This window comes from Chiroxiphia lanceolata, chromosome 9 (genome assembly GCF_009829145.1).
Source record: "Chiroxiphia lanceolata isolate bChiLan1 chromosome 9, bChiLan1.pri, whole genome shotgun sequence".
NCBI lineage: Eukaryota > Metazoa > Chordata > Aves > Passeriformes > Pipridae > Chiroxiphia > Chiroxiphia lanceolata.
The window spans coordinates 8756888-8780112 of record NC_045645.1 but is presented as its reverse complement, the minus strand read 5'-3'; the positions used below and the strand labels follow the sequence as shown (position 1 = coordinate 8780112).

The 23225-nt window shown below is 41.1% G+C and overlaps 1 protein-coding gene across 3 annotated transcripts; it reads right to left on the bottom strand.

Annotated features, from left to right (window-relative positions):
• Positions 1–5577: 5577 nt before the first annotated feature.
• Positions 5578–23153, bottom strand: SCP2 (sterol carrier protein 2). 3 transcript variants are annotated; one of them, XM_032697165.1, is made up of 16 exons: positions 23002–23148; positions 21396–21450; positions 20781–20852; positions 20160–20291; positions 19509–19573; positions 18350–18476; positions 17813–17876; positions 17484–17570; positions 16756–16906; positions 16110–16257; positions 14438–14545; positions 12464–12617; positions 9793–9886; positions 9081–9210; positions 7644–7723; positions 5578–6439 (listed from the first exon to the last, which is right to left on the bottom strand). In XM_032697165.1, the coding sequence occupies exons 1-16, from the start codon at positions 23041–23043 to the stop codon at positions 6344–6346; spliced, it is 1605 nt and encodes a 534-aa protein (XP_032553056.1). In that variant the 5' UTR covers positions 23044–23148; the 3' UTR covers positions 5578–6343. The 3 variants fall into 3 exon arrangements, with proteins under 3 accessions (XP_032553056.1, XP_032553057.1, XP_032553058.1); XM_032697166.1 differs by having other exon boundaries at positions 9793–9883; XM_032697167.1 differs by lacking the exons at positions 5578–6439; positions 7644–7723; positions 9081–9210 and having other exon boundaries at positions 9810–9886; positions 12435–12617; positions 23002–23153.
• Between the last annotated feature and the right edge of the window lie 72 nt (positions 23154–23225).

Sequence of the window (23225 nt, the reverse complement as noted above, 5' to 3'; positions counted from 1 at the left end):
GAGGGGCATTGTGCTTCCTTTAGTGGAGAAACAGAGGCACCCAAGTGTCAGAGCCAGCCCAGGATTATCCATCAGCACAGAGCCAGGACTAGACACCAGGTATTATCTCACACGCAAAGGTAACACACACTTACACTGTGCTACAAATTACCTATATGGGCATTTTTTCCAAGCTCTCACTTCTTCCACATCTTATCCTCCTACATCAACGTATCCCAGACTCACAATCTCCTATCTCCAGGCCCAGTGCTGCATTTCCATCATCCAACTGGAGTCCAATCTATCTAAAGGCATTCTGACCCACCCCTGAGCCAAAGGCTATGCCCTGCCATGGTACATGGGCTCAGCAGCCACTGTCTCTGTTCATTCACTGCAGCTTTCTGGAGCTTCCAGAGCAAAGGATTCCCACTGCAAGACTCCCAGCACAGAATCAGCTGCAGGAAACATCTCCAGTCAACTTGAGTCTTTGCATTCTTGCATGTTCCCTGCTGCTGGGTGTGAGTGGTGCCTGCAGCCTGCATGAAGAAACATTTTCAGGTTTAAAAACTGAAGACTCAGTTTAAACTTTGGTACAGTTACTTCTGCAGATCATGGATGGCAGAGGACCAGGTCCTGAGGCACCCAAAAGCTGAGGCAGCTGTGACAGGGTGTGCCACAACACACACAGTGCTTTTGCAACGGGCCTGGCACACAAGGCTCTGTGCAGGGCCCAACCTCCTGCACTGCCTCAGTGGAGATCAAGGACAAGCTTTGCCAACCAGAGCTCTTAGATTTCAAAGACACTCCTGCAAACCTCAGCATCAGCCATGTCCAGGGCCAAGCTGCAGTAGGCAATATATGTGAGACCTGCTAAGCTTCGACTTTGCAACTACTGCCACTGTCCTAAAGAGATTACAGGCTAAATTTAGATGTGATATGATTAACTCAGGTAACAGACATACAGTCAAACAACAGCATGGCAGAGAACAAAAGGTACAAGCAGCTCTATGTAGAAGAGTGGTTCTACAGGCACCAGCTCACCTGTGATCAGCATAGAGTGAGGCAGGAGGCATTCAGGAGGTGGAAGTTACAAAATGGTCTCTACTCTCATCCTTATTTATCTGCTTAAACCTCTACAGAAATACTGGGGTTGCTGAGGTGACCACTGCTATGTGCTGATATCGTGCCTCTACTTGAAAGGAGAGAAAAAAGACCATTTAAAATTCTTTTAAGTAACTTGCCGTCATTTGCTTCAAAAAATGAATAACCAAAACACATGGAATAAAAGGGGTTTTGTCTCCAAAGCAGGAAGGGGAGTACTTTTCAAACCTAAGAATGCACAACAGAGCCTGGCTATGAGCCTATTGGCATCTGTGTCCTGATCCCAATGAACTTTAAGATGCCTGTTCTCCCAGAGGATGTTTAAAAAAAAAAAGAAAAATCCATGACTGCTTTTAATCTACCTGAAATATGGGCTACAGACACAGCATATTTCATACATGTTTTACACTATCCCTGTTCCTTTTAGCCTGCTGCAACATTAGTAGGATATTTCTGTTCCTGTATGGCAGTATAGAACTAATATTTCCCAGAAAACCCACCCAGGGCCATATAAAACCATCTGCTTTCAAGTTAGCAGTGAATTCTTCTTACAGATACAGGGCACAGAACAGCTCACACTGTCACTCCAACAAATTACACTGCTGTTTATTTAAGTAATAAAGGCATTTGTTCCAAACAGTCGGGGCTTTTTCCAGCATTTGTTCTCCACATGTGGTTTGCTTCCTCAAGTGTTGATTTTTCATAGTTAAGGGACTTTTCCCTGCCTTTTATCCAGCAGGCTAATTGCATTCTTACTCTTTTCTGTCTAACAAGAGCTGACATGCAGCTCAGAGCTCTGTGCAACAGGAAGCCCTGTATTTCCTGTTCCAAGGAGGTAAGAGTTTAATCTGACCTCAGATGAATTGGACATATGGGAAATGGACAAAACCAGCCTCGTGATTATCGGAATTTTCTTCTGTCGTGAGAGGGAAGATGCAGTCAAGTCTCTTTATCCCATCCTTTTGCAGCCTGAAATGATCTACTGCCCAAAAAACCAGCTCTTTAGCCCAGCTGTCACCAGCCATGCTGAGCTGGTCACAACCTCCTCACTCTGAGCAGCTCATCCCTCTGCTCCTCACCAAAGGGATCCCACAATACCTTGGACCAGGACTTGCTTTCCACAGGGAAAGCCAGGATGGTGCCCTTTGCCAGACTGTCCATTCCCCCTCTGACACCTGCAGTTCTGACCACCTGTACCAGACATGGATCACACTCCCCAGGGAGTTATTTCCAGGGGTCTGGACAGCCCCACACACCAACCTACAGCTGCAGTCCCTGCTCTCCCCAGGCTGCCTCAGCTGCCCATGGATGTGCCTCATTTATCCAGAGAGCTCTCTTGCAAATATCCTAAATTCAGAATTTTGCGGTGAATTCCTATTTGTTATCCTGATCAACACAGAAACGGAGATTTCTTGAAGTAGCACATTTTCTTTTGAAAAGGACTTTCTTCTAATGACTCAAATGTAAGAAAAGCAGCACTCTCTTGACACCACACCTATTTTCAAAAGTAAGTGTACTGCTCTGCATTGAACCTATGTGTGATCAGGCAAAGCAGCAGGGCTGGAACACAAAACTCAAGTAAAAGTTTAAAAATAAAATGTGTGCTCCAAAACCAAAATTCCAGTCAAATTCCTGCAAGCCAGATCTGCTGAGTCAGGCATCACTGTGCTCACTGGCTCCAACCCTGACAAACCATTTGCTTCTCCTGCAGCAATGAAACACATTTTACTTTTTTCTTTACAATGAACATTCCTATCTGCAAGAATTAGCACAAATTTTACAGAAGAAAGTAGAGGTAAGATACACCTGCCAACCTGAGAGCACCTCTGGCTGTCAAATGATGAACACATTTATGTGTTCACATTTATGATGAACACATTTATGTGTTCACATTTATGATGAACACTTGGTTGGGGAAACCCCAAACCAAGAGCTGCAAAGGGGATTCACCAGAGGATTTTAGATGGAGAAGAGGGGCTTGATGCTGCCTGGTCAGCAGAGCATTAGGGAGCGAGAAAGAAAACTTTTGTAACACGATTTCTAAAATGGTACAAACTTAGGTAATGCTTTGAGTTATGCAAAAAATGAGTAATAGAACTTAATAATGGCAAAGACTGCTCTGCACCACAGAGCTTTGCCTATTTCCTCATGATGAACTGGGTAAATTATTTTATCCACTGTGAAATGTATTTATTCAAAGTTATCATACTCTAAGCCTGCAGAATGTTAATGGAGGATCTGGTGTTTTTAGAAAAGACCACACACCCCCCTCACTCACAGAAAAATCAGAGAATATATTATATTTAAAACTTACAACACAAAGGTGCTGAAAGTGAAGAAGTAACACAAGACAAATGTCTAAATAAGACATTAATTGGTAGACATGGTAAATATGCAACTTTGTCCTTTACTCCATCTTCTTAAATCCTGCAGGAGAAACACAGGACTGACTGATTCTCTCGGTCGCAGACTGTGCTAACCCTGCACTGCTCCCTCTAGCTACTGCTGCTGGGAACTGAGCATTTCATCTGGGATTCTTTCTGTTACAGTCACATTTGCAAGGGCTCAAGCCTGAAAGCCCCGGGCCTGTACAAACCCAGAGATTTCTGACAGCCAAACTTGTATATTCTCTCACTTGGCAGCAAAGAAAGTTATTTTTGCACATTTTTTTTCTCTTACTATTTCTGTGCAACTTTCCCCCATCCCTCTAAAAAAACTACCTCAATCTGCAATTGAGCACATCTTACTTAAACCATTATTGGTATGGACTCCCATTATCTATGTTAGCTTGTTTATACTTCAAAATTCATTTGCTTCTTTAATTAAACAGAGGCCAAAAATACATTTGTGTTCAAAATTCTTGAAAAAGGCATGTTCTGAGCTTGCATAACAGACATCTACTCAGAGCTCTTTGGTAGTATCAGTGATTCAAAAGGAGGAACAAACTGTTTTCAGTACAAAATTACTGCTGCAATCCCATAATTCCCCTTTATTTGATCCCAAAGCCAAATGGCAAGAACTTAGAAAAAAAGCATTGACAAATGTTATTTTATTGAGAGCTAACACTGCTTTAATTGGAGACATCACTGTCTACTCCAATCCCTTGGATAAGTCAACAAACAATACCCAAGAGGAAACCTGATTCATACAAACAGACTGTATTTTAAGAAGTTTACAGTGGAGTAAGGCCATCTCTGTCCTATTTAACAGAAAACTAATGCCTTGCAAAAGAAGATGAACAGTGGGGTGACAAATGTTGATTCATCCACATCTTAAAGCCCCGGGCTGAGCACAGGAGCTGCAGGCAGGTCTGAAAACCCAGTGCCTGGACCATAAAAGACAGTAGAAGTTCAGTATAAATTAAGCATATGGAGCAATAATTAAGAATATTTCAGTTTCACAGAGCAGAAACAAGCACTGAGTCAGCAGGATAGAAATGAGCCCCCAGTTTTAAGGGATCTAGGAAAACATAATCTTAAAACTAGGAGTGGTCAGAAAAGCAAGTGGGGAAAGAAAAATAAAAGCAGAAAATGCTCTTGTATGTAGAAAACTTTTTAACAGGACAGAGGGAATGCAGCATAAAGGAAGGATACCAGGAGGGCCAAAAGGTCACAAGGGTGTCTCCATGTGACACAGTTAAATAGAATGTCCTCTTTGAGCTGTGAAGCCTGACGGTGACAGGGTAAGACTATAAACACCAGGAGTCCTCTGAAGCTGTTCATGGTTTCTTCCACTTAAAAAAAAAAAAATCAAAAACCAACAAACCAACACCATCAAACACGAAAAAAACCCAAGAACAAAAACCTAAGGGATATAAAACTGCAACGTAGAAGATAAAGTTTACTTCCACATGATGTGTAGGTGCAGAAACTCATGACCCATGTGAAAAAAGCTGTCCAAAGACTCAAAAAGGGACTGGATAAACTCCTGAAAGGCAATCCAGACCTATCAGTTTTGGCTCAAATTTATGAGCTTGGAAAAAAAAAAGTACAAAATTACAATCACTGGCAGTTAGGAAAGTACTCTGAGTAAACAGATGTGTGGGCCATCTTAATATTCCTTCCAAGCTATCAACTGTCAGAAATCTAGTGGGCTACAAAGGTTTTTGGTCTCATTCAGTAGAGCCATTCTTACTGCTCAGCAACATGTCATCATTCACTATAGAGAAGCAGAAGGATTGGCTTGAATTGGCTCATTTTTATTGTCACAGAATATGCTGAGTTGCAAGGGACCCACAAGGATCATCGAGTCCAACTATGATTTTAGTTAAACCAGGGAAGTGGAAGTTTCAGCCTAAGTTCCTCAGTCATAGCCCACATGTGAGGATGTGAGATGTATCTGCTGGGCTGAGATGTAGTTTATGGACTAGCTACTGACAATGCCTGAGGAGGAAACAATGGACATCTGCAGGTTCTCCTTGTGACAACCTGAACAAAACAGTCAGTTCAGCACATTAACATGAAATCCATTTTTATAAATCTGAGCAAGAGACACGCAGAAGAACAGGAAAAGTATATTTAATTTTCTATTAAACTTCCAACCAGAAAACATTTGCCCAAAACAGAACTTAAAGCTTTTATGTTACTGACAAGAATTTCGTCATGATCAACACCAGATTCTGTCAGGAGAAAACAGGTAACATGTTGGTTGTACTCCCTCTCTGCTCTCCTGGCACACGTAATCTGTTTTCAACATTCTAGTTCCTGCTTACTTCTGGATATTTTCTTTGTTTTTTAATTCCAAAGTAGTAATAAGAAAAGTATTTTATAGCAAATTCCTAACAGTTATTCTAAAAAAATGTTGCTAGAGATCCCCTTTACAAGACTATTTTAATGTAAGCAGCAGCAAATTTGTTAGAGTGGAAGTCTGAAAGGGTTTGTATGACCTGCTATTACAGCTTTAAAAAAATGCAACTCACTCAACTGATATGCCAAACTATTTATAATTTTCCTCACTTCCTTCTCAACTAACCTGAACAACAGAAAGCAGCCTCATTCAACCCTAAGTTTTATAAAATTTTTCATATTGATTAGAACGAAAACTGTCACAAACCCCCACCATATATCATTTGTAAGAGTTAGTGCCTCAAGCTTAGCCATAGAGAAACTGATGGAATTTATGAAGAGAATTAAGGTCTCTAACCACAGAATTTAGGTGAGAGAGGTCCAATCAAACCCAGCCTGCTCCATATTATTGATAATGTCTAGTCTCATTCTACATTTTTGTCAAGAACATCAAATACTGACTATTTACTCTACTGAGCTCAAAGTTTAGCTTTGCCTGGCTGAAGCTGTAGATTCTGAAGTTTCATTGCCATGCCCATGTTCCCAGAAATCTTCAATTTGCCTTGAAAGAATGCCTGGAAAGAAAGAAAGAGTCTGTGAAATGCAATACAACACATTACCCCAAATGCACCCCCCCAGAGAGTTACGTATGCACGGTTTGATAATTCCAACAGTTCTGGCAGACACCTCACATCCAGGGATAAATGCATTTGCTGGCACTAGAGGGTAGAACAGTAAACTGAGGAAGTTGTGTTCTTGTATTTGTGACACCTAAACTTGGTATTGCTTGTTTCTTGGATTATCCCAACCCTGGATCTGCACACAGAGCAGGGCACAACACTCCATGTTTTGGTGCTGAGTGTTCATATAAGATAATTGATTAATTCATTTGCAGATCATAAAGTCACAGTGTACAGCAGATGCCACAACTTATTTCTCAACTCAAATCCTTAACTGGTTTTGCTACTGATCAATTCAATTTTGCAAATTTAGTTTGTGAAGCAGATATGCAGAAGATTTTGATTTTTCTCCTCCAGACCTTGTAAAAAGGTGAAGCACATGCACTAAAATATCCAAACTGTAGGTGAAAAACTGCAGTTGCTTCTGAATTTTCTACCTGTACATTACAACATTTCTGTAAAGTATTTTACCTTCAAACTTCTCCTAGACACACTTCAGTTTGTGAACATTCTTATTTACCCTGTGATTAGCAGACCAAAAACTTGAAAGAATGTTACCCAGAGCATTTCAAATTTAGAAGGCAGCACATAAACTTACACATCTGCTTTACTCATACACTACGACTGCTTTTGGCACACATGAGGAATAAAAAAAAACAAAACCAAACAAAAAACCCCAACTAATCACAGGCATTCAGTGGATTAATCTCAGTTTCTGGTTTTTCAGCATCAAGATCACTCCTTACATTAATGCCAGCTATGAGCATAAAGTGCTCCAGAGGGTCCACATTCCTCCTTTCTTATGGCACACTGCAAACACTGAATTCCCCCTGTTCTCTGCAAACCAAGAACTATTACATCCCCTTCTGGATTACCTACAGAATGTCTGAGATAGTGTGCACCTGTTTCAGAAGAGCAGAGACTTTCTTTCTTGATTAATCCTACATTGGCCAATTTGTTTAGACAAGGTCAAGAATTGTCATTTTTCAGATCAGACACAGCAGTTTTGGAGCAGGGGATTTATTTAAATAATTTCAATGTAAACACATTCAGAACTAACAAGTCAGTCCTCTTATCATCCCATGTTTGCTGCACTTACTGTCTGAGGATTCATTTTGCCAGTCATGAGTGCCAACAGATCCGTGTCAGCCATTGTGATTGTACAATCTGCCTTCTTATCTGCAAGGGAAGAGCTGACTGTGAAGATTCCAAATGAGAAATAAAACAGTAATAGAAGCTGCAACCCCATGAAGAATCTGTTGATACTACAGGTTAGCAAAATGGTACCTAAGTACATCCAAGAGCCATTATAAAATAACAGCAAGGGACCAACACTGAAGGAAGATGGACCTTTGTGAAAGCAAATTTATTCCTTGAAAAGAAATAATAATATCAGACAGAATGTTGATTGCAAGCATTGACAGTTGCCTTTCAGTTTTATCAAGTTTAAATTTGCTAGTATTAAGATAAATCAGAATAGATGAGTTTTCCCCTGTGACACTCTGAAGATATTCATTATTGACATTCCAGGCATTTCCTGTCCTCTCCTCCAATGGGAACAACATGTGCATTCTAAAAGCACTCATTTGAATTTATTCAAATGCAGAAGTTTTAAGGATCTTCTTACTAAAAATAAGCTGAAAAATTATTTTAATAAGCTCCAGTATAAAGTGGTATATATATACCAAAGGGCTAAAACCTGCACACATCTTTTCCTATACTCATCTTATTGTTAAACTGAAATATTTGATAAACTGTGCATGCAACAAAAAACAGTGCCTTTCTTTTTGTAATAACTTAGAACAATTTCCAAATCAAATCCCCTGTCCTGTTTTTAACTAAAAGGTTTGTGATGCAGGCTCATGGATAGATGAGACCCTGAGGACACACTCTTGTCTTCGTTTTTTTATTTGCCTTACTGGGGTGTGTGACTTCTGACATGAGCCAAGACACCTTCATGGCAAGGGTACAAATCCTGTGTTTCTGATACTTTTATGGGGTTCCTCACCACCCCTCAGTCTGTGTCTCATTTATTTCCGTCTTTTCTAAAATGGAACTTGCAGTTTCTGTCAGTTGGTACAGCACTGAAATCAGTGAAGTTTTGTTGCTTAACTACCTGCAGAGAAGTAACTTGACAAGACAGACCAGCTCACCACCTACCAATGTCTCCAACAAACTGAGAAACAAAACAGCTGCAAATTACATTTCTGGCCCAAATTTTAAGAGGTGAGAACAACAAAATCCGCAAGGTTTGATTTTAACTTTTTTATTTTTCATTCTGACTCTCGTGAAGTCTAGGACAGATCTGCCTGGAGGCTCTAAGAAAATACACAATATCTCTAGATAGATTCAGAGTAGAAGACATTTAACTCTTGGTCCAAAACATCCTGGATGAAAAGTGTCAGCAATAAGAAAAGTCTAAAATTAATTAAGGTAGCTCTACATAACTTTTGCTCATTAAAGCTTAAAAAGAATATGAGTTTATCTCCATTAGTTTATGTGTTTTCTACAGTTGACGTAATACAGGAGCACTCACCTGAATTAACTGCCACAGAGCCTTTACCATTTTTCACATCTACTACCCAAGTTGCTTCTTTCCCACCAGGACCATCTTTTATTTTGAAGGCAAAAATTCCACCAATTTTCTTGACAAACTGCTCTCCTTCCTGTAATGACCAGGTAATGTGAAAGTTAGTAATTTAACATAATTTTCAGATAGTTTAAATTTAACAGAAAGTAATTTAAAAACCTTTACCGTTTGTACTAATATAAAAGTATCCCCCATTAGTCATCATTTAAACAACCATCCAAAAAATCTAAACAAACAAAAAACTCAAACTATGACTATCTATATTAAAATCTATTAAACTAAGAAAAATTACCACAGTCCTAACAGCCTTGTCCTGATGGAAGTCTGACAAAATGTGAGTTCTTCCTCTAATCACATTTACAAAGGAAGCACCCAACAGCAGACATAAAGTCTCTCGTGTTAGTTAGCAAGCTCTTCACGTACAGTCTAAACTTGCCTTCACTGAAATACCCTTATGAAGGTAGGAACTATGTGAAAAAAAGGAATTTAAAATCATGGCACAGGCAGAAAGGTTTCTGGCCCAGCAGAACCAAATTTGTACCATTTGTTTCAATGAGCAGTGCTGATGAAGTGAGGGATGTTACTTCATTTCCATCAGGTTTCACACACATTGTTACCAATTAAAATCCTGTTGTAGGTAAGAGAATAAGTCAAATACCTCTTGGAGCTTCTTTTCAATCTCTTTGAAGACCAGTTGTGACTTAAATCCGTCCAGAGCTGCGCTGAGCGGCACAGCCGTGATGCGGCCGCTGCTGCAACAAAAACCATTAATTTATGAACCTTTAATCACATCTTCAGCATCCTCAAATCATCATGAACAGGCCTAACACCAGCAAGAAACATTTCAGCAACACAGAGCAACTCTGCTATCAAAGTGAAGCTTGCTCCCTCATGGGCTTGACAGCTTGAATTACAATCACATCAAGTATCAAGTTCGTGCATGAACAGAATATTAATTTTATAATGGAAGGAAATCATTAATCTTATTATTCCTGATTCTCTGGAGCAATCACCCTGCGTGGCCTGACAGCAGCATGAAACCCAACTCTTCATTTCTGCAGGGGCACACAGAGCCAAGCATGGAGATGTCCAAAGAAATGGCAATTCAAGCAGCAGGAAAAACAAGTTTACAGTTATTACCATCTCTTGGCAGCAGAGTCCAAAATTGTGGTCAGGTCTGGTATTACTGAAGTGACAGAATTGCCTAAGAAATGTTGCTGGAGCTTACTGGTGTGGTGCTGACACTGCCCCACAAGTGTGACAGGGTAGCAATAGTGGGCACTGTCATCTGAAGGAGACACATCTAATTTATTAATAAACCAGGGCTGTACTAACAGGATGCAAAATTTTTAATGTATTAAAAAAAAAAAAAAAAAAAAAAAAAAAGCAGAACTGTTTCAAAAATCCAAATGGATCAAGTGCTGCTGCCATTCACCTGGATGCACATTCCTGTCAGCTCTTGCTAAAGCCACAGGCCAGATCTGGAATCAGTGGTTAGTTCTACCTACATTGCTGTAGCAAACTGGTGTGAAATATCCCCATAAACATGAAATTTCACCACCTTTCCCTTAATTACACAATGCACATCATAAATCAGTTACGTAAGAGGTGTCTGAAGAGATCAGGCTCTTTCATTCCAAAGTTTGATATACATTAGTGCAACTCCATGTCAGGGATCTCCCACACAGGGCCTTTGGGGAACTAAAGGATTTTAAGCCTCTCCAATGGAAGATGAAATAAGCACTGCTAAGCTTTCTCTGCTTTGAGTTGTACCTAACAAAGTATTTTAAAAATTTTCAACACAAATGAGGGTGACCTGAGCTGTAGTAAATTAGACTTCATTTCTTCAGGAGAAACATTATATCTACATGCAAAGCTCTTCCTCACAGGAAGGTGCTACACTTCTAGCAGTACCTCAAGGTTAAGGATATAAAAATAGCAACAGTTTCTCTGTTCCATAAAGTTACAGTATTTTAAAAGACAAAGCTCAAAGCAGTGGAAAATAGTACATTCCCTGTAACAGTCCTTCCCCCTCTGATTTAAAACTGTCCCAACACCCACTGCCCAGTTCTGTGAGCAAGTCTGAAGAGAATCCATGACAAAACATTCTTCCTCTATCACACCTATTTTCTCACAAGGGACAATCTCTTAGAGACCACAGAAGTGAATGGATTATCACTCCTGACTCTGTACTACAAAAAATACTGCTGCAGCCCTTCCAAGCTTCTCTTGTCACCTCTTCCAGATTATATCATCACCTCTCAGGATCTGCTCAGGTTTAGCTAAAATAGACATTAGAAATATGAGTTGGGAGGGAGGGGAATATTTATTACTGTAAGGCCAGTTGATAAATTTTGCTCTTCACAGGTTTTTAGAGCAAATATAAAGTATTGGCATCAACCTTTAAAAGCCTTTAAGTCCCACAAAGAGCAGCTCCATCTTTCTAAGCAAAGTTGAAAATGAAAATGTAAAGGGAATTGTGTATAAAAAGTCTCTCCTGAAATTCTATAATACAAATAATACAAATTTTGTTTTCTCTCCATTCCTGTCCACCTCAGCACAGAACTGTAGCAGAGTGCAGACACCTTTGCAGCAGTGTTCTCCTCTCACTCTGAAAAAGGCTGCAACTGCAAATTCTGTAGCCAGGACTGGACCAGTAACACATCTGAACTGTTCTGAGTACTCACAATACCACATGGAACACAGCTAAGAGCAATTCTTCAGGAAGCCAAACTAGTAACAATTTCAGCAGTGGGTATCTCTATTCCCATGGATGTCTTGCTGGTTTTAGCAGATGCCTACTTTCAGTTAATTCATTTTGATGTGGCCTGTTTTGTTCTTGGAAGGGTTTGTTTTGTTTTGCTGACTTTCTTCTCCAAACATTCGACATTTCCTTAGAAATAGTCGCATGACCAATTTTTAGGGACCAGTTTCCTCTTTTCCATGACTCCCAACTCCGAGTGCACGTTGTTTACCTCCCAACTCGCATTATTTCTCAGACTCAGGGCAGTGTGTGAGTTACAGCCTCAGCAACACGGCTGCGGCTACAGAAGAGTTACTGAGCAAGTTTCCAGCGAGAGCAAGTTTAGTTAACAGCGCACTCCCTTCTTCGCGCAGCAGCACCCAGAACTCTAAAATAACCAAGTTCTGAGGCACAAAGCCACGGGGGGACACAGGGTGAGGGGCAGGAATGTTCCCGCAGCAGTTCGCCCTCTCTCACCGTGCGCAGCCCAGAGGAGCAGGGCCAGGCCTGTGCGCGCCCCCGTCTCACCTGTGTCCCCGCGGGAAGCCCCGTCTCACCTGTGTCCCCGCGGGAAGCCCCGTCTCACCTGTGTCCCCGCGGGAAGCCCATGCCGAACAGGGTCACCACGACGGCCCCGCCGAGCCCCAGGTTGTGCTGCAGCGCGACCTTCGCCCCCGGCACCTGCCGCCGCCCCGCCAGGCCGCGCAGCTGCCAGCAGAGCTCCGCGACCTGCGCCAGCCCTGAAACATCGAGCGCAGAGCCGTCAGGGCATTGGGAAAACTTCCTGCCAGCCAGCGCGGGTGTCTAGAGATAGATCTCCTTGGGAGGCGCAAAGGGAGGAGAACCCCTTTCCATCGCAGCCCTGACTCTGGGATTACGTTTACCCTATTCTTCCGTCAGCTCTTTCTGCAGTTAGAGGCCGATTCCACCACACGCAGAATCACAGGATCAATTAGGTTGGAAAAGACCTCTGGGATCATGAGTCCAACCTAAGACCCAACACCACCGTGGCAACTAGACCATGGCACTAATGCCGCGTCCGCTCTTTCTTTGAACATCTCCAGGGACGGTGACTCCATCACCTCCCTGGGCAGCCCATTCCAAAGCCTGATCACCTTTTCTGGGAAGAACTTCTTCCTGATTCCAACCTGAACCTCCCCTGGCACAGCTTGAGGCCACTCTCCCCTGTCCCGTCCCTTGTTCCTTGGGAGCAGAGCCCAACCCTCCTGGCCCCACCCTCCTGTCAGGGAGTTGCAGAGAGCAAGAAGGCCCCCCTGAGCCTCTTGTCCTCCAGGTTGAGCCCCTCCAGCTCCCTCAGCCCCTCCTGGTGCTCCAGACCCTTCCCCAGCCCCACTGCCCTTCTCCAGACACTTCTTACATATTTCTCCTTCCCTCCATCCCGTCCCTGGACAACTGCACAGCCCACTGGGCAAGGCCAACAAGGAATCTGCATGTTATGGACTGAATTTAACACATTGCCAGCTGAAACATTATGAAGAAGATGAGTCAAGTCAAGGAATTTTATCATTCCAGTCACAGAACAGGTTTCATTGACACTCTCTCAGCCTCAAGGAGTGAGTGTGCACAGTGGTGCAGCCTGCCCTCGAATGGTTTGAAAATTTAACGACTCTTCCCCCATCCCATGGCAATAGAGAGGCAAAAATACCAGTAACTGCCTCTACATCTGTCACTGGAACTGACAAAAAGCTAACTCAAACCTGGCAGTGCAACACTCTCATCCTGTTAGACACCCACAGGCTCATTTATCTGCAACCTTTTTTCTCCAAAGTTTCCTAAAAATTCCCCCTGCCCCCGACACCAACTGTGCATTATCTCACTGTTACAGCTGTTTAGATTAAGGTTTGCTGTTTTACAAGGTTTCTTCTTCTCCAGTTTTCTGACAACTTCTCATTTCCAAACAAGGAAGGTGAATTATCTTCACAAACCCAATCACATTTTATCCAAGAGCCAACTCATTTGATAACAAGCACAGCATATTACAGAAACCAAAAAAAAAAAACCAAAACCAACAAACAAAAAGGAAAAGCCATGCTGCTGGTAAATGGTGACTAAGTGAGCTTCTGTTGTAAACATCAGATAAATATTTTGACGTGCAAGACTTAAACAGATACGGCTTCTAGTACAGCTAACAATGGAACAGGCTATTCAGAGGCAGTAAAAGCCTCCAAGATCTCAAATTTAAAGGATGACATAATATAAAAACAGTTATTCAAACCACATTAATCAGAAACTGTACTATTGAGCAATTATTTAGGAAAAAAACCAAGTTTAACTGTTTGCAGACTGCTTTAGTAACACCAAAAAAAAAAAAGCACCAAAAATTAGGTCAGTGCTAACAGTCAAATTCACATAGGTTTGAGCAATCCTGTGTGGTGAATCTGCCTTAACACTTGCATTATTTGGAAATGAGAAACTGGAAAGAAGCTCTGGAGCTGATGGTGAGGCTCTCATGTGTCAAGCACCAGTGGGAAGCCCCTGCCTGCTCAAGGGCTGCATCTCCTATTTAAGGGGTGTGACTCAATGAAGTGTCCTTGCTTACCTGTGGCACCAAGAGGGTGTCCCTTTGAAATCAAGCCACCACTGGGATTAATCACCCATTTTCCTCCATAAGTATTGTCTCCTCTGTCGATCAGGTCACATGCTCTTCCTATAAAAACAGTATTTATGTAAGAAAAATGGTCTTTTTAAGTGATTTGTCAATTCTGCTGTCACTTACCAGAGATGCTGCATGTCAGGCAAAACCCAGGAAATGCTACAGCTCATATTTCACAAAGAGCCAACTGGAATCAGCCCAACTACCTTAGTGAGAATTGCTTATATCACTGGAGAAAGTGGAACAGGGAAGAGAAGTATTTGATACAAAAGTGGTTTTTAATTTGCTGTTGAATTGTTTTGTTGATATACAGTATTTTGATATAACCAATATAATGGAGCTATTTATTACTTTGCTCATGAAACTGCAGTGATAACTATGTCTTTTGTAAAAGAGTTGTAATTTGTGCCCCCCAGTACATGGGAGGTCAACACCAAGTTGGACAGGAGCCTTTGCCACAAAGGCTGCATTAAGACATTAAGATAGTAAATAAAACCACTCTTAAGACCAGTGCTTAGAATTACACAGCTTTCCAGACTACAGACAGTTCTCCCTCTTAACCAAGCTCTTATTCCTTTATTCTTGTACGAGCTTCTTGGGCCCACATTATTACTTTGAAATCTAAAAAGAATCTGCCATGGTTCCTGTACTTATAACTTACTTGTGCCACTAAGTGAGAACAGCAGGTTAGTCTTGCAGATCTGAACCCACAGTGTGGTTTATGCCCTTTCATTAATCTCTATGCCTAATTAATCTACCGTTGCAAGATGAGTTCCATCTACTATAAGGTCAGACTGACTAAAGATTGTGAGACCTGCACTGTTAAATTACCATGCACAAGACTTTCCAGGCAAATAAGCAACTACCATCAGGATTCTTCTGTATCAATCAAAGAAATGAAGCTAAAGAGCTTAATGTACCTATTTAAATAATGTCCAAAATTTACCATTTTTGCCACAGTAAAATATAGCAAAAATGACAGTCAAAAGCAACCATTCAAAGGCAAATATTTGAAGACCTACAAACACATAAAAAGTCTTCTTGGAGTTCCACGAATGTCTCTGTTTTGGTAAGAAAGCTCAGACTCAATATACCACCTAGTGCCAGAATATGGTATTTTCTCAAAATCAGTCAAAAACATATTAGAGAAAGATTATGTTAGATGGTAATTTACGCAAAGCAAGAATATGTTTAAAATTTAAATATATCACAAACTGAAGTAGCAGTTCGAAAACCTCTTCAGTAGAAAATTTTAATGGTTTGACTTACATAGAACTAAACTCCACTGCCACTTAACCTGTTGTAAATCCACCCTCTTCAATGACATTACACCAATCTGGGCAGATTGGGCATTGTAACCCAGTTGACTTTAGAGGCATGGTCACTACTTGCCAGCATCGCTGAGGCAAAGATGTTCCAAAGATCACTGACTTGCTAAGGCCCTCTATTGGCAATTCTTGTCCAGTTTTTATCCTCTTAAAAGGAAATACCTAGATGGAGGTCTTGGGGTAGTAGCCCTGAAAAAAGGGCATAATACTGAGATCACAGGAGTCCTTAATTTGGGCATTTTTAGTGCTTTCCACTTTAATAAAACAGTGATGTCCACTGATGCTGTTACCTTCTGGACAGAGTCCCAGAGCTTCGTAGGTAAGGAATTCATTAACTGAGAAGCAATCATGAAGTTCAATCACATCAACATCTGTGGGCTTTAGGCCTGCTTGTTCAAAACATCTCTGTGCAGCTTTTTTAGTCATGTCATAGCCAACCTGCCAAAAGAAGGAACTGTATGTTGAAGCAGCATTAAAGAAGTACAGCCAGCCATTTCATGTCTACACTTAATTTTAAACATGCTTCTATATATCCTGTCAGTGAAAGTAACCCAGAGGAGGTGGTATTCTGATTTATTTTAATGCATCATATATCAGAGTTTAATATTTGTACAATATGAATTGTATAGAAAGAAATGATACATTCTAAGTCTTATTGCTGGTATGCAAATACTTTCTGGGGAATATCCTCTATTTTCTGGACCTTGCTCACCAGCCACATTGCTCCTTTGTGTGAGTCAGACCAACAGCCTTGCAACAAATCCTCAAACTGTCTTGTTCCCTTTTTCTATCAGCCACTGACTAGGACTGTATTTTAAACCTAAACAGAACATGACTGCAGCAGAAAAAAAAAAAAAAACAACAAGAAACCATAAACCAAAACCCTCAGAAGAACCATCCCAATGAGTACCAGAGAACAGGGAATTGTAAACCCACCATCTTCATACAACTGTTTTCTTCAAATGTGCTTGGATAATCAGTAGCCATCACCTGGGCTAGAATTTCCACAGCTTTTGGCTGCAACTTATGCCTTTTCACAAACTCCTCATTAGCCAAAATTGCAGCTGCAGCACCATTTGATGTTGGACTGATTGAAAGAAAAATAATGATGTCATTATTCTAAATTAGTAATGTAGATCTTCCATAGATTTATCTTTTAATACAAACCAAAAAAAACCAAAGAGAACAAATGAAAAGACATTTTCTTTGGTTGAAACTATAAATTCCAACAGTGTTTACTGGGCACTTGCAATAATATTTATACCAGACATTTGAAAATCAAAATAGAAACATATCATAAAGGTTTTTCAATTTAGGAAAAATCAAAGCTCCTACTTGGCTATAAACAGATCAAGAGCGTGTAGGAAACACTGAAGAGAAAAATCAACACTTAACAGCAATGGCTGCACATGAGTGAAAGATGCAGAATTATGTGAGAACCCCAAAGTATAAAATATATTTCAGCTCATTGTATTGCACTGTGAACAAGTATCCAGCGCTTGGTCATGACAGAGTTTCCACATTTGTTTTAGCTATAAAAAGTTTTCCTTAAAGTCATCTCTAAATTTTAATTTACACACAAACAGACTTTCATTTAAATAGATGTCCCACCATATTTGTCTGTACATCAAGATATATTTCACTATACAAAGGCCTCTCCTTACCAACACTGTAAGACAGTCAGGTAATCAAAAATTTTGCGAGATTGCAGAACTTCATCTAATGTGTACTCCTTCTGGAACTGGGAATACCTGAGGACAACACACAGATGCCATCTCAGTTTCAGCACTAGACATTCTCAGATCACACTGTAAGGCAGCTATAGAGCTGTTTTTACAACGTGTAAGGCACTGGACGTAGAATTTATGCTGGGGAAAATTCTCATTCCATAGTAAAGAATATACTCCATAAAGCATTTCTAAAAATAGTACTTGGTGGTGCATGAATTTTTTAACAAGGGATGTTCAGTACAGGAGCAGGGCACACCACTCACGGGTTGTTAGTTGAATGGCTGTGATTCTTCCATGCAATTTTCGCAAAGTACTCTGGATTCGTCCCTGGAAGGGGAAAGAAAGCTGTGTTGAAATATTCTGTTTACCCAAACAGTGGTAATGTAACAGTTTAAATATTGTGTCATAAGCATCTGACCTTTACAAGCATCTTTACAAGAGACTCATTATTATCAAGGCTTTCCTTAGAGCTCAACTTAGGTCTCAAAATTAAATTACATAAAGACTACTCAACATGGTAGAGTTTTAGCTAACAGAACAAGCCACTTGGATATCTAACAGTTACATAAAAATACAGAAAATAAGTGCATTTTATTTGATGTATTACCATACAACTGAAACTTGAATGCTCATTTTCCTACCAGTGCAAAACAGCTGCAGTGAAATATTAGAGTCTAAGTCTAACATTTTTCCCTATAATAGTCTAAAAATGCTACCATTTTTTAAAAACGAAATCCTAATATATTATTTTAAATCAATTCATTAAAAGAAGACAATGAAAAAAATGTGTTTTAACGTACCATATTTCTCCATATGTTCTTTGCCAGCGCTTGCAAACAACTGAGGTGCCACTGGAGCACTTGCTAAGCCGTATTTATTTATCATAATTTCCACGTGTTTGTCCATTGGATTAGTTCTGTCTGAAAACTAAAGAGGACAGAAATAGTTACAAAGAGAAATAGTTACCAAGAAAGTCATCATTTCTTTTTCTCTACAACATCACCACAAAAGTGCCACGGATTTCAAGGAAAATAAAGGTTTTTCTGATCACTTAACAATTCCACTGGACAGTAGGTTACACTTCAGGGACCTGTTTTTAAGCATTCATAATTTCCCAACTAGAAAAAAGAGTAAATAAGCAGAAAATGCTTAACATTATACCCACTGCACTGATTCAAGGCAAGGATCACTGCTATGTGATTTCTACCACAGTCACTATTTTCAGCAGAGGACATTGGGTATTTTTCCCCTCACTTAAAACCCTATAGTTAATATAGTTTCAAGTTATAAAATTAATTCTATAGTAGCATTTTCAATGAAGCTTAGATGAAATATTGTAGAGCATGTTAAAAGATAACTCTTTCTCATTTTTATCACTTGTTAAATGTAACATTTCTCACCCAAACCTCTTGCATATATTACCAAATTTGGCAGTTCTGTAGTTAAATGACACATGGTCTCTAATACGGTTTGCCATAAGGCAAAATATAAACAAACTCCCACAGACTTCTCCAGTAAAAACAAAGAAGAGTCAAGAAGCCCTCAGGTTTTGGGAAAGTGTGTTAACAGGTCAACTGAGTAAGCATCAAGCTGGAAGACTCAGATTATTTCTTTGATTTGCTGTGTCATTTTGAGGAAGACACTTCAATTACTCAAAGCTTCAGTATTCCATCTGGTATTTTCATTGTTCCCTATTAACCCAACCTTTAACACAGTCTTGACAAAATACTAGAAGCAGGACATATTACTCAAAATTAATTCTAAAATATTCCACGCAAAATTTGCACGTCAGAATGATAAAACTTATTAAAAGTTTCTGTGGATCAAAATAATGGTTTATTTTGTAATCACCTACAGCAACATCATGAAGCAACTGGGATAAATGAGAATATGTCTCAGAGAGTGAGGAGGTGTAACTCGCTACAAACACAGAACATATGAAGTGTTTCAGACACTTACACGTGTAGCAAGAGATCCTTTCGCCATCCTCTCAAAGCCAAGCGCCAGAACACAGTCTGCCAAACCTTAAAATAAAATTTGTGGCCATTTAAAGCACAATGTGATTATAAATGACACTATGTACTAACAACTATTCAATTATAAGATATGTACATAAACACCTACCAGCTGCCCTTCCTCCTTCCTTCATTTTTGAAAGGGAGTCAAATTAAAGTGGAAATAATATTGATACAAACATTCTGATGCTCAAGAATGAGAGATCACGACAGGATTTGGGTTTATTTTAACCGTTTGCCAGCAATTATCTTAGACAAGCAAGCACTTATGTCTCTGCTACAAATACTAGAGTAATCATACAGCGATACTATAGTTTTCGTTACCGAAACATCAGCATTTAAGTGCAAGAAAGTATCAAAGTCCATAAAGGAACTGCAGAAACAGAAGGAAATGCTCATCTATCAGTTCAAAGCAGTCTGTCACAAGGCATTGCTCTTCCCCTCCCTTCCAAAAATGCATTAGTCAAACACTTGTGTTAACTTCAAGTTAAAAAAAAAAAATTAAAAGCTAGGCTTTTTAGCAGATTCTTCTCTCCTTTTCCTTTCATAGACATAGAGATTATGTGTTACCCAGCTCCAGAGCAAAACAACTCACCTCCTTCTACTAATTGTCTGGCCATGAACAGAGCAGTGGCTCCAGTGGCACAGTTGTTGTTGACATTAACAATGGGAATGCCAGTCAGACCCAACCCGTGGTAGATGGCCCTCTGTCCACAGGTAGAGTCACCTTTAGAGAGAAACACAGCATTAAAGTAAGGTACAAACTCAAACTCCACTCACAAAAAGAAATCCTGCCATACACGTGCAATGCTACCACTTAAACTGTAAACTTGAACTTCTGAACTGTCCCATTGAGTGTGTCTGCCAGGTATCCACAGCAAAGAACCTCAGAAAAAAGGTGAAACTCATCAGATTTTAAAGACAGAAGTTTGTCCTGCTTCTGTGATAAAGTGGCAGAAAGGACTTAAGAGGTGCAGCTTGAAAGCTGCTCTAGGTATCACAGCTGACTGACCCTACTCCAGTTGCCATAATACAGCCATTAAGAGAGAAGCAGGAAGAAAGTAAATGCAAAACTCTCTCTACATAGGTTTCCCCATAATAGAAAGCTTATGCATGGGATTCCCCCATACTTTATCCACGCAGGTGTGGATAAATTTTATCCACACAGATGTCTGCAACTGCCACGGATGTCACATCCCAGTCAAACATCACTTACCATAAACATAACCCACACACGCCTGCTTCACTGCTGAGTAAGGAATCCCAGCATCAGCTAAAGCTGCCTGGCCTAAAAAACAGTTACAAGTTGAAAAAAAAAATTAAAATTGAAGGGGACAAAAAAAAGCAGCTCTCACAAGCACAACAAGCAACCTTAGTTGCTGTAGTATGTAGTTGTATGTACAATTCCTGCATTCAAACTAGAAAAAGAGTTGTACAAATTCATTGTTATATGATGCAAATGGTTAATATAGTCTTGTACCTTAATACTCACAAGGACAATTTCACACTGTTTTGAGTTCTGAACAAGTTTCTTTATCAGCAAATTTCATTCAATCGTGTTCCTGCACAAAGGTTGTTCATCCCAATGAAAGTATGTTTTGAATACTTTAGCTAAGTATTAAATTATTTAAGGGTCCAATCCAATTTTAAGCCATCCTGCTGCCTTCAGCATTGGAGTTGGACAGGTCAGTTATGGATTTTGTGAGAGTGGTCTTTTCTTTTTATATACAACTGAAAAGCAGTTGTTCCTTCATATGTATAATAAAAATATTAACTGTAAGACTTAAAATAAGCATCAGCAATCAAATAAAATGCTTTATTATTAAATTACCTGCTTCCTTAGCCATTTCAGGATAATCAGCACTATTCTCATTAGGCTTTGAAAACTGACAAGAGGAAACAAAACAAAAACAAAAAACAAATCACAGTGAGATTTAATACCCTTTTTGCTCAAATTGGTATATTTAAAAGCTTTGTATTTAATTTGGAAGTCAGCTTTAAATAATGCAAACAATGTAATTTAATTGATCCAAAAGCGTGTTCACAAAACCTTTACAATTCCCAAGTGCTACTGCCAAATCCAGATAGAGTAGGGGCACTTTATGGAAGCTGAGGGCCAATTTTGCTCATTCTTAAAGAAGATCCATGGCTGTAGATATGGACAATAACCCTGTGCAAAGCCTGTGGGTGGGACAGAGAAGAACTGTCATTGTCACTGATTCATCATAATATATCATAATCTTCACTAAGACCTTGATAAATACTTCCCTTCCCCTTTATTTTGTTCTACTCCTATTTGTAACAAGCAAATGCTTGCTTTTTGTACAGAATTTATCATACCTCACCCCTCAGCACTGGAGTAGAGATGGCATTTCTATTTTCTTTGCAGTGATTTGTTAGAGTCCACCACAAACACATGTGCTTTGCGTTTTTACATCACTAACAAAAAGTGTTGCTGCTAAAAAGTCTTCATTCTACAAATTATCTGACATTCCCTGTGAGTGTACAAAAGTTAATTTTCTGCCTCCTTGTGCTTTCCTCCCCAACTTCAGTGTTTTGCAACACTGCTGTACTTTCTGTAGTGCCTCCTTCCATTAATTTAGTCAGAGAACCTTCATACTGAAGGTCATAAGAAAAATCAGTCAGCGAGTTGATCATTGTAAAAGTCTGTTCCTTTAGCTTTTGCTCCTCTTTGAAAATCATCAAATCATTTAGGTTGGAAAAGACCTCTTAGATCAAGTCCCACCATTACCCCAGAACTGCCAAATCCACCACTAAATGATGGCCTCAGGTGACTCTACCACTGCCCTGGGCTGCCTCTTCCTGGGCTTGGCAATTTTTATGGGTGAAGAAATTTTACTTAATCCCAATCCTAACCCTACTCCTAAACCTTCCCTTGGAAACTTGAAGCCACTTCCTTTTGTGCTGTCACTTGTTACCGGGGAGAAGCGCCCCACACGCACCTGCCTGCAACCCGCTCTCAGGGAGCTGTGGAGGAAACTGTGCTGGCCGCTGAGTGACCGGGTACAGAACTGCCCAGGAGAGGCCCTGAGCCCCTCGGGCAAGGCTAAGCCGCGGGCCAGCGGCTGCGGTGACACTCCGGGGACACTGTGCCCGCTGCAGGTCTGTGGTATCGACCCGCTCTGCGGGTTCACCACGTTCCCCTTGGCCGCGCTCCGGCCTCCCCCTCACGCCGGGCGCGGGCGGACTTTGCGCGGCGCCGCTGCCTCCCGGGCCGGCACCGCACGGCTCTGCCCCGCCAGGGCCCGCTGAGGCGGCGCCGGGCGCGGTGAGGGGCTTCACCCCACAGGGGAGGGAGGGAGCGGACGGCTCCCCCTGCGTCCCCTCAGCGCCCACAGGGGACACCCGCCGAGCCCAGCCTGGCCCGGGTCGTTCCCCCTCACACACGCGGTGCCGGGGAGGGCGGGGAGCGGTACCTTGGTCATCCCGACGCCCACCACGAACACCCGGCGCTGCATGATGGCAGTGTGACCCCCTCCTGCTCCTGCTCGTCCTGCCGCTGCCGCCGCGACTCGCGGGCCCTCAGCGCCACCGAGGGCCGGGCAGAGCGACGGAGGCGGGCCAGCGCCGCCACGCCCCTTAAAGCAGCGGAGGACCCGGTGCGGCCCCGGACGGGTTGGACCCGTCCATAGCACAGCCG

Excerpts from the sequence above, each read along its gene's own strand:
- SCP2 (XM_032697165.1), bottom strand. The coding sequence starts at position 23,043 with ATGCAGCGCCGGGTGTTCGTGGTGGGCGTCGGGATGACCAAG. Across the intron at positions 20,853-21,395 it reads TGAAATGGCTAAGGAAGCAG|GCCAGGCAGCTTTAGCTGAT; the intron begins GTAATTTAATAA and ends ACTGTTTTTTAG. Across the intron at positions 9,211-9,792 it reads TTGAAAAGAAGCTCCAAGAG|GAAGGAGAGCAGTTTGTCAA; the intron begins GTATTTGACTTA and ends TGGTCATTACAG.